The 12,222-nt window shown below is 37.3% G+C and overlaps 1 protein-coding gene across 1 annotated transcript; it reads right to left on the reverse strand.

The window, feature by feature from the left end:
- Window positions 1–1,053: 1,053 nt before the first annotated feature.
- synprb (synaptoporin b) lies at window positions 1,054–12,222 on the reverse strand. Its single transcript, XM_026166367.2, has 5 exons — window positions 11,589–12,222; window positions 10,909–11,033; window positions 7,501–7,699; window positions 6,841–7,032; window positions 1,054–6,752 (listed from the first exon to the last, which is right to left on the reverse strand). Exons 1-5 carry the CDS (start codon window positions 11,610–11,612, stop codon window positions 6,381–6,383), a joined length of 912 nt encoding a protein of 303 aa, XP_026022152.1. The 5' UTR covers window positions 11,613–12,222; the 3' UTR covers window positions 1,054–6,380.

Consider the following 12,222-nt stretch of genomic DNA (forward strand, 5'->3'; position numbering starts at 1 on the left):
TACAGGCCATTTAGCATATGTGTATCATTCAACACCCACTAAATTTCTCCAGGCTGTTATTACTGTTTTCTCAATTAAAAACAAAACATAGTCACTTGCTGATTATATTGTCAACATGTCATCTTCAAGTTAGTCAAGACTGACAGTTAATGATTCCCTTTTGGACAGGAATGGCTGTTGTTGCATACTTATAAATTATAGTAATCCACCATGAAAGGGCAGCAATGAAAAGAAAAGGAAGTGCTCCTTAGACAGAAGTGTCACACTTATTGCAAGTTTTATATAGCGAAGGTTTTGTGATGTGTGAATGTTTAAAATAATGAAGAACTGCTGAGATGTGAAAGTAGGCCAGTGAAATAAATGACCTGCATCAGAAACTGTCTGTTTCCCTGTTTCACTTTCTTATGATGGAAAACAATCACAGTGAGGGGATTATAACAACGGGTCTACAATGGGCGTCAATACATTTTTCACCAAGGGTATGATGAATACCTCTGCTGACCATAACATCAAAATGTCCTTCGGCCTGGTCATGAGTCTATGTATAAATACACAATTCTGATAGCACATTTCTTACGTCTGAAGATGTGAAGCTGATATATGAGAAATCACCCAAACATGTTTTTACAAATAATTAGCTTTTTTCTGCAATGTGGTGATAAATGAGTGTAGACATTTTTGAGAAATATGTGTAATAAAACATTTGACACCAACAACAAGAACAAAAAACATACACCCTTTGTGGTTTGTTTCTTTTTGGAGAACAAGTGAAAAAATGACTTATTTTCCTGCAATTTGCACGGAGAAGAAGAGGACATTATTAATCCTATTTACGGGAATGCATCAGTAGAAAAAACAACTTATATTTGGTGTGATGTTACACCACCCCCTTGAGGCCTAACTCCTAACATACAACCTTACGTGTCTGCTGTTATACATGCTACATTTTCTGAGACTGAAAAAAGGTACAAAATGAAAAGCAAAGACCTGACATTTAGAAAGGTAGCACATAATTGTTGCTCAAGTGGAATGATAAAAAAGAAAAGAAAAGAGTTGATGTTATTTTTTTTTTAATAAACATAGTAGGACCCTCGCTTGGAAAGCCTACAGATGATAAAACAGGTGGATAATGCCCCCTGCAGGTGTTTACAAAAAGTGAAAAATATCTTATGTCTCTGTATCACCACTGTGTACAACATCTTCCTCAATGTGCTTCATTTGGAAATAAAAGTCACAGCTGGTTCATGTACACCAGGGAAAACAGACATAACCAACATTAAGTGCTACATGCCAGTATGACATCTTACGAAGGGGATTAATTACATTTAAATGTAGCCTTTCCTCCATACAAGATGGGCCATCTATCTCATGATGTAGCCTTTTATTTCCTGCTGATGACCTGACCCTAATTGGCATGCTGTGGGTACATTCACTGCAATTTTCTTCAAAGAGCCTCCTCTGGACACCTGCATGTGCTCAGTCTCTTTGTCAGGGAGCCGGCAGAGGCGAGCATCACCCCTCTTTGTTCTAATTGCTTTAATCAGATAGCGGACTGCATACAGAGGCCTTAATAACAAACTTGGGGATGCTCTGACTGTAACTCAAAGCTAATGTTCACTTTGAGGACGGCTGGAGCTACATAATAGTTCTGTTAGCAGCAGTCTGTTAACAACCGGCCTAATTTTAAGCAGGATTCCCAGTCAGCAAGTGTAAGTTTACCACAGTTTGCTTTTAACATACAAAATCTATATTATTTGATCCCTGACAAGAAAAGTTAATTATTTTTTTCTGAGTTTTTTCTGCTTTGCCATTTTTCGGCAAATTTATGTAGTGGAAAATTTATTTGCATTTTTCTTTTTTCTTTTTTTTTGGCAGGTTAATGTTTGTGTGTGAAAAAAAATGAAACATTTCTTAAAACCAATTTGTTCTGATGACATATCATCCCGGTGTTTGTTGAAACAGCCTAAATATCAGGCATTTCAGTCTCATTTTATTTTTCTACAGAACACAAGTTAAATCAGTCAAACAGATTTTGAAGCATTTGCCTCACTGAGTATGCAGCCTCAATGCTCAGATGAGCACAAGCAGTGTTGTCATATTATTTGCTGCTCAGATACCACATCAAACTACTTATGAGTATGCCTTCTCATGGGCTAAAGCAAGAACAACTTGTCAAACAACACAAAACACGTTCAAAAACAGGCAACTGTTGGGCACCTGCCATGATAACTGAATTCCATGTGTAACATTGTGGTGTTCCCGTGAATGAATGAATGAATGAATGAATGAGTGGTGGAGATCCACTGACACACTGAGGTTCACAAGCAAAGTTATCATTCAGTGAAGAATATTTATTCCACCTGTAGTGGCTTACTTATAACAATAATAATTTACTTAGGCGACATGGAAATGACTTTAAAATCAAAGGTGGATTATAGCATTACGGATTGCTGACATTTATATTGGTGAACATGTACACAAATCAGCTCAACCAACAGCTACCAACTCAAAGTCATGAACAGTTTATGGTCTGAGTGGTGAAACATTTTAGGTATTATTATTATGGCCACCTTAAACAGATGACACTGACTTCGAAAAGATTATTCCATCAGGATTTGCAGGTGAGATGATTCCATTCACAGTGTGAGTCACGCTTCTTTAAATCAGTATTCATTAGTGATTCACTATGCTGGTTTCCCAAATTTGATTGCTTTCTGTATTTTTTAGTATTTACTACTTTTTTTTGTTTCTTTTACTTATATACTTTGTCACTGAAATTAGTGGGTCGTATCTCTTTCTACACAAACTAATAATGGTATACACTCACTTTGGCATATATCACCCACTATCACGCTATGATTGAAGAAATATGCACAGCAACAACTGACATAACATACATCCTAAAGTTAAAACCTTCAGAGTAAGATAAACTATAAACAACATGAGTCACTTGATCATATTATACATGCATAACAAAACTCTAGTACATTTGTTGGATTCAATTCTTGCACTAATCCAGCAGATTTACAGACGTGTGTATTGTATTTTTCAATTTACATGTATAATTAAAACATATATCAGCTTAAACATTGGTACAAGGCAGGAAGCCATGCTTTCATCTTGTTTACATCAAATTCTGACCCTACCATCCAAATGTCACAGTAGAAATTTAGACTGATCAGATCCAACTATGTTTTTCAATTTTCTGTTGTCCAATTTTTGTTATTTTGGTGAGCCTGTGAGAGTTGTAGCCTCAGTTTTCTGCTGTTAGCTGACAGGAGTGGAACCCAATGTGGTCTTCTTCTGCTTTAAGGTGTGATGTGGTACGCTTTGACAGATGCTCTTCTGCAGACCTTGGTTGTTATCTGAGTTACTGTTTTCCTATCAGCTTGAAGCAGTCCAGCCATTCTCCTTCTTTTCACCCAGAACTGATGGTCACTGGATAGTTTCTCTTTTTTGGATATTCTCTATAAACAGTATAAGTGACCTTGTAGGAAAATCCCAGAAGATCATCAATTTTTGAAATACTCATACGTCAACAACTGTGCTGTGTTCAAAGTCACTTTGAACACAGCACGGTTTGAACTTTAGGAGGTCGTCTTGACGTCTACATACTTAAATACACTGAATTGCTGCCATGTGATTGGCTGATTAGAAATTGGCATTAATAAGCAGTAATACAGCTGTAACTAATCCAAAACAAATAAAATAAAAAATTCAAAAAATTCTACATTTCTCACACTTGAATGTTTCAGATCATCAAACAAATTGTAATCTTAGAAAAATATAATTTGAGTGAAAAGAAAATGCAGTTTTTAAATTAAGATTTAATGTAAATGTCCAAATCGACCTAGCCCTGTGTGAAAAAGTAAACCTAAATATAACTGCTTAAAACTAACAAATGGCTGCGCCATCCTTGACAGCAAGAACTGCAATCAAGTGCTTGAGATAATATAAAATAAGATAAAATATAGCAATGAGTCTGCAGTATAACATCCCTGTGGAGGAGCTTTGGCCCACTTTTCACTGCAGAATTGTTTTATTTCAGTCATACTGCAGGAGGTTTAAACTGCAGGAAGCACAAGCATGAAGACCCTGTTTAATGGTCATGCTAAAGTATCCATCCACTCTCCTCTTCTTATTCATGAGGTCACCAATCTGTTGCAGGGCCAACATAGAGAGACTGACAACCATTGACACTTACACCTACAAGAAACTTAGAATCACCCTTAACTCCACTAACTGCATGTCTTTGGACTGTGGGTGGAAGCCAAGTGAACATTTAAACTCCACACAGAAGGACCCCAGCCAGATAGTGGAGCTGAACTCAGGACTTCCTTGCTGTGAGAGAGTACGAACCACCATGCCACCGTGCTGCTAAAGTAATTCAATTGAATTTAAGTCTGGGTTTTGACTGGGTACTTTCAAAAGGTTAATTTTGTTTTTTTGAGCAATTCTTTTATGACTTCCTGGATAAGTCACGGAGGCGCTGTTGGAATTATTTTGGTAGGAAAATGACTCCGAGGAAGGTTCACTCTTGTGGTAGTTTTCCTGATGTCTTTTTTTTTCATTTGTGGATAATGACTCTCGCCGCCTTTTAAAAAGGAAGTTAATCACAGTTAAATTATGATTTAACAAGGAGAGAGTGGCAACTACTAATGTAAATTTATATTTTGATGATCTGAAACATGTAAGTGTGTCAAATAGATAAAAAACAAACAAACTAAGACATCAGGGAGGGGTCAAACACTTTCTATTATCAGCACTGTAACTGCTGTGCTGTCATAGTGCTATTTGAGTAAATCTTTTAATTTAAGGATATTTGTAAATACTGTTCATACGATAGTGATTGTGATGATAATGATTATAATAATAATTGTAGTGGTAGAAGTAGTAGTAATATATAAATTTAACACAATAACAGGCTGTAAAGTTATGTGTAAAGTTCACAAGGTAAAATAATTTCTGTGGTGTCTTATGAAAACTGTTTGGGTTTCCCGCTACAACCACAGGTGCACAGTTGTTTGCACAGTTTGTACAGTCGTGTTCAACTTCATGATTTTATTTAAACTGAAATGCACTGGCTGATCATGCTTGTACCATCATGCATGTATATCACTCTGTCTTTGCAGCGACTTGTTTACAAGGACCAAACCTGTGTAGTCAAACAGGTTAAGCGGTTTTAAGTATTAGTTAGCATTTTGTTAATTGTCTCAAATAGGATGAAACAGATACCCTGAGGGATTATCCCTTTGGGCTTTGCACTTGAGATAATCCTGATACACAGTGTGAGAAACGCTTTACTTTGGTGTTCTCATAACAGCGTTCACTAATTATTTCCTTTGGAAATATCTCCATTAGTTTTTTTTTAGTATTTCCTCACTTTCAATGTCCTTTGTTTTGTTTCTTTTTTTAATGAAAACATAGAGATTGACATCTTTTACTGAAGAAAGTAACCACATAATACACCCTGATTAAACTGTGACTACCTAAAAAATCAACCATATAACTGAAGAATATGCAGTGAAACATGAAATAGGCTGAAAATCCCATGAGCACATACAAGCACAAGCAGGTAAAATATACTTACGCCTGTTTCATGTTAACAGTATGATTTCAACATGAAAATTATACTGATATATTGGAAGGGATATATAAAGGAAACATTCAGCTTTGATATAACTACGTCAAAAGGTGACTATGCATGCATTTACAGAAGCACATATCTATTAATACTCATAAATGTTCAAATGGAGACACTGCAGTGCTAATAACAAACAGAATCAATTATGCAGAACAGTCAAACAAATAAATATTCATGGGAGAATGCTCACACACTGGTTACATGTATTTGTCCACTGATACAACATATTTCCATATTACATATTAGAGAGCACTTTAGTGTGATGTGTTTTTTCGTTTAAAGGTAAGATCAAGCACTTATAAAGTTTGTAAAGTAAAATCATTTCTTTATGAAGAACACAAAGCCCCAGAATGATAACGCTAAAGCAACCAGATCCTATCTCAGTGTAACTGTGAAAGGATATTTTAATTGTTTTCTGGAAATGTAGAGTTTAGATTAGATTTAGATGAAACTTAGTCTCCCCCCCCCCCCCCCAAAAAAAAAAAAAATTGTCCACAGAAAATAAAAGGAAAATAGAAAATGCACAGTAAAACATGCAAAAGGACCCAGAGATCTCACAAACAGTATTCTTGAGCAATCATGAGCGTATAAGTTTATGTAGAGGATAAACTACGTTGTGATCCAAACCCTTCAGCATTACATTTAGTCAGCAATGATGTCATTTTCACAAACTCAAAACAGCAGTAGCAAATTTTCATTCAGTTCTCTACGTGCATGTGCACGGTCAAACTCTAAGTCACATCTCATTGACAAATATCATTGGACCTTGAGAAGCCACTTTATCTTCTCTGTCATAAATTACCGGTTTACCAAGATATGTCTGTGGTAAGCTGAAGCTTACCTGTGTCTGGTTGATGCTAGCTTGCCTCTGCAACTGGTGATCAAAGTCTCCCTTTGACAGATTGAAACTGTTTTGTCGAGAGGGAGCAAAGTTCTCCTCTGGCTGGTCGAAGCTGCTCTCGCTGTAGAGCCGCTGTCGCATTGAACCGGAGCGTTTCCCAGACGCACTCCTGGTCGGATATCTCTGTCCAGTCTTGTACCAGCCCGTCTCTTTGAAGACAAACCAAATATTCCCAGACCAAAGGACAACATTAACAAAGCCAAAGACCTGGAGGAAAAGAAAAAACACACTAATATAAAATCGCTTTCAATAGCAGTGCTTCAGAACGTGCGTCATTCTTTAATTATAGACATACCACAGATGTGTTAAGACGTGACCAGAGAGGCTCCTCTGTAGCTGTGCATTTGTTTTCCTGAGCTCTGCAGGAAGTGATGAGAAGAAGCACCTGTGTTGGGTTGGTGACTGTCTTTATATCAGAAAGAGTTTTGGCCCAACAACAACTGCTGACCAACCACATGAAGGAGAAGATGATCGTAACAACAAAGTCCTGAGACACAGGAGAAAGGAGAAAAAGTCAAAAACCAAATTGAGCAACGACTTAAAAAAAAAAAAAGTAAAGTTAGATCATGAATGTCAGCCTCAGGCCTAATACCAGCAGATATGCTTATATTAATGCCACCTCATATCAGCCAATGACTCCACTACACAGTTGGGTATCTCATACAGAGTTAGTGCTAATCTGCAAGCTACTTGACAACCAGTCTCCACCCTAGCTCCACTTTTATGCCCTTGTCTGACTTAATAAGCAGGTCTTGATGCTGCTCCCCACTTTATACACTTCATGTATATGGATGTGCAGGAAGGCTCCAGAGTGGAGTCACAAAATACTGCAACTATTCTTTTAGCTATATTGGTCACGTCTGAATTGCATTTTATATAATACATAAACAAGACTCTATCAGACGGTAATATGAAGCTGGAACACTGAAAAATCTGAACATGAAAACTCACTGACCACAAGTGGACCTCTGTTGTTCTTCAAGTACTTGTTCTGGTAGAAGACATAGACAATCGTTGCCAACAGCGAGTACAGGAAAGCAAAGACACCCACAGTCATGAAGTATTGGGCAGCTGAGGAGAAGTCACCTTCCAGGAAAATAATCTCATCTCTGTTCTCTTTGCACAAAGGAGCTTTAAAATGCACTTGCTGTAATCTACAAAACAGAAAGAGCAGGTTTACGTGGAGAAGCGGGGGAAATTTGTTGCTGCAAAACTGATTGGTTAAATAACTCTTTATATACAATCAGTTTTCAAAGTCTGTCTGAAACTTGTTCACCAGTGTTTGGGAAAAAACAAAAAGGAAAGTTTGTGAAGGACAGCTTAGAAATCTAGTGGTGCTTTAATAAAAAATAAAGCTCAGTTTTCTCTTTCTTAGCTGTTGTTTTTGTTTGTTTCTCACGAGACTCTTGTGAATTTGGTGTTGCTCGTATAAGAAGCAATGCAATACAATATTTATAAAGTAGCTGCAAAAAGAAAAAAAAGCCAAGGACGTCTGCAAGATCTCTCTCCAATATGACGAAAGGACAGTGAAACTGCTTCTGAAATATGAAGCACTGACCAGTCTGATAACAGCAAACTGAGCAACTGTTACCCTGACAGGATCAAGTTTAAATCTTCATTAATCCTTCACTCAGTGAGGATTAGTCACTTTTTTCAGTTAGCATTTTATACTGGTTTATACTGGTTTATAATGGTTGATAAAACTTGAAAAACCGCAGACGCTGTGCTTCATAGTTGATGCTGTTTTCTGTCTTCTCCTCAGAGAGAAAAGTGTGATGCAAGGTGTTGCGTATTTATGCATGCTCAAAAAGTACAATATGGCCTAAAAAGCACTGAAGAAAAAAAATTCTACTAAGTAGACCCAATATTAATTAGGTCTTCATTATAAAATACTAAAGCATAAGGAGTACATGGTAAATGGACTGGTACTCATATAGCACTTTTTCTACTCGAGCACTTTCTTACTACAAGCTTCATTCACCTACACAAGCACCAGTTTTACCTTACTAAGTGCTTTTAACTTAATATTCACACAGATCCATCCACATTCACTATCTTGCCAAAGGATACTTCAACATGCAGATTAGAGGAACTGCTGACCTTCTCAAGCAAATGACCTGCTCCACCTCCTGATCCACCGCTGCCCAGTATTCTTAACAATGTATGTTTGACTTCTCTCAGCATCTATTCTAATGCAGTTGTACAGGGCATGAGAGGTTTGAGTGGGTCGGTTCATGTGGCTGGTTGTTTTTCACCAGGGTTTGGCTTTTGATCAGTTTGTTATAAATTAATGATTAAAAAAAAACCCATCACAAATAAGAGCATGAAAAACAGAAGCAATTTTTTCAACACAACTCCCACTTTTACACTGTTCACATGCTAAGCGAGTTAAAATATATGCATAGAAAAGCAGTGTAGACATATTTGCCAAATGAACATTTTATTCATTTGAATGAAATAGCAAAGCAGTTGTAAATGTTCATATTTTTCATATCGTCTCAACCCCTTTTCCGGTTCAGGACAGTAAGCCAGCTGTGCATGGGCAAGAGGCAGGATACAGGCCTGGACTGGTCTATCACAGGCTGAACTCATGGAGACAGAAAATCATTCACACTCATATTCACATCTACAGTCAATGTAGCACCAAACTCTTTGGAGAAAGTCCATGCAGGCACAGGAGGAGCATCCAAACTCTACAGACAAAGCCAACAGAACCTATTTGCCATGATAGCAACTTTTGCACAACTGTCAACATTTATTTTCCACAATTACACTGCGAAGGTTGACTAATACCTGCACACACACACACACACACACACACACACACACACACACACACACACACACACACACACACACACACACACACACACACAAGACTAGTAATTATGATTAACAGGCACACCACTCATGGCTCAAATGAAATGATGTGAAAAGTGTGACCTCCCTGTGGAAGCCACTCACCTAAACCAGGCTTTTTTTAGACAATAAAAACCCCCAATGTTCATGCATTGCTCTTTGCACTTTACTGGTATAAAATTAAACTCTTCAACATCCACTTTTGGCTGGATTCTCTGTATAACACAGCAATTTCATTTAATCAGTGGGTAATTATATTCTATATTCCCACCACAGATCTGAAAATATGTAATTGCTGTGAATAAAAAGGATCTGCCAGATTCAACAAAGCAATAAGAACAATTTTTTTTTGTCATCCTGGAAGACAGCCGAGTAATGTTTATGTAATGGTTCACAAAGAAAGGCTGACATGGCCCCAGGTCATTGATGCAGTGTTTTCGAGTTGTGGACTTTCTAGTATTGTTCATTTTAATATTTTCTGTTGATTCTTAGGTTGCCTTGTTATTTGCTTCATGATTTCAATTTCCTTAGTTCCTGTCTATCTTCTCATGTCAGTTTCCCTGCGTTAGTTCAGCCATGTCTGGGTTTCCCCTGTTTAGTTATCATGCTTCACTTCCTGCTTTATTTTTATAGTTGTATTCAGTTTTACTTCTCCTCATCTTATTTTCCAGATTGTTTGCAGCAGACTGTGAGCACCTGTGTTGTTCCCCAGCTGCGTTCACTTCCCTTGAGTAGCCTTGTGTGCAGAAGCAGCTTCACTTTTCCTGTTATCCTTGCTCTGTGCATTTGTTATTCCTCCTGCTGATGTTCCTAGTTAGGTTAGTGTCCATTTTCCTGGAGTCCTTGGATTTTGTTATCTTTTTGATCTCAGTTTTCATTTGAACTGCTCCCTCATTTATTTATTAAAGGCATGATTTAGATTTTACTCCTCACAGTGATTTTTGGGTTCAAATTTGGGATCCGCTACCACACACACTATGACAAAGATACTAATTTGTGGCTCATCATAATATCATTGGGTCGCTAAGCATTCAAATCACCTACACGTACATGTTGTAAGATGAGAGCGAGTGGTAAAATAGAAACACTGGAACAGAAGTTAAAAACAAAAGCACCTGAAGCTAAGATTTTTCTCATAGGAGTCCAGGTACGGATGAATCTAATGATGCGGGGAAGTATTTTAGACTCTGGGACAATAAATGGGTCAGACTCCTGCTCAGCTGTCAAGCTCTCTCATCCTAAGTTGGACAAAGAAAAAGCAGCTCCTCTGTTTTAGAGCTGTCATGTCAATGGAGCAGGCCTGTACAATTTTAAAATACTTTCTGGGCCTATTTAAGATGATTACTGTGGACATGCTTTTTTAGGAGACTATTCACATTTCAGCTCTTAAAATAATAAAATGTAAAGAGATTTATTTAAAGTTAGCTGTGAAAGATTAAAGGAATCTTACTTAGAAGCAAACAACCAAAAGGGATCAAAAAGGAAACATAAGCAATTCGTTTACCTGAAAGGATACCCGAAATCAATGTTGATGCTGCGGTTATTCTGCCTCCTGTCTGCACAGTCCACCTTAACCTGGAGATGACCATAGTATCCTCCACATGTTGCAAAAGCACAGATGGCAAAAATCTTTGAAAGAAAAATCATAAACCAGTAACCATTAGTTGATCATTTATTCAGACTCTCCAAAAGTAGTTGACTCCAATCAGCGTGTGAGTGCAGCTTCCTGCATAATGTATACACATCAATAAATTATATGACAGATTATTAAGATTTATAATTGGTTTGAAAACAAAACCTGAATAATTTAAAGGTTGGAAGACAACAAACAGAGCTCCTGACTGTGCCCTGGAAGGAGGCCACAGCAGTACAGTGAGATTCAATTTGTCAATGCTAATACCAAACTCAGAGGTCTAACTTACTGTGAGACCCAACTGACTGTGAGGCAGACAGCTTCCTATTTCTTCCACTTCACTGACACAAAGAACAAGAGCTTTACTCTGCATCGGCAACTTTGAGTCCATTTATTACTTTTAACATCAAACACAAACTAAAAATGATCCCTAATTAAACTGCTGTTATTGATACAATTACATTTTAAATGTGAATAGAAGCAGACGTCATCATTTTCACCAACCCGAAGAGATAAATACAGAAAATAAACCACCAAGCAAAGAAACTTACCGGAGCAAATATAACCATACACATTTAAAAATCACAGAGCCCAACTCCGCACAGTGCAGACAGCTTTAGTCACCAGGTTGAAATGTCACTGATGTAGATAGGAAAACCAGAGCGACTCCTCCAGCAGAGGGGAGGGCTGACAGGAGGTGCCTTCCCCAAGGAGGAGTCGGAGACATAGTCAGATGCTATATTTATTCAAGCGCTGCAATAAGCTGTGTAAAAAATATCAGGTAAATATTTTGTTTACTTTACTTGTGTTGCACTGATTATAAGAACAATTCCTGTTTTTTAGGATTGGCGTGTCATGGCAAAAACATCTTTTCAAAATAAAGCTGCATTAGGAACATGAAACAGATGCAAATATCTGGGGCAGTGTTTTCATCATGACAATTATTTCTCTGAACTTAATCAGGTGAATTTGAATGCTGAAATTAAGGTTAAACATAAAACCTTCAACATGAGACACATAAAATTGAGGGAAATTGTGTTCGTAAACATAAAAAAAATGAAACAAATTAGTCTTGTGTTGTCTACCTTTGATTTCTGGGCTTTGAGCTGAAAATGAAAAAGCAAATGAAAGACTGGAGGTTTAATTTTCTCCTTCCATTTGGGATCATCACAGCTTATTTAGATA

Source organism: Astatotilapia calliptera, chromosome 5, assembly GCF_964374335.1.
Source record: "Astatotilapia calliptera chromosome 5, fAstCal68.1, whole genome shotgun sequence".
NCBI lineage: Eukaryota > Metazoa > Chordata > Actinopteri > Cichliformes > Cichlidae > Astatotilapia > Astatotilapia calliptera.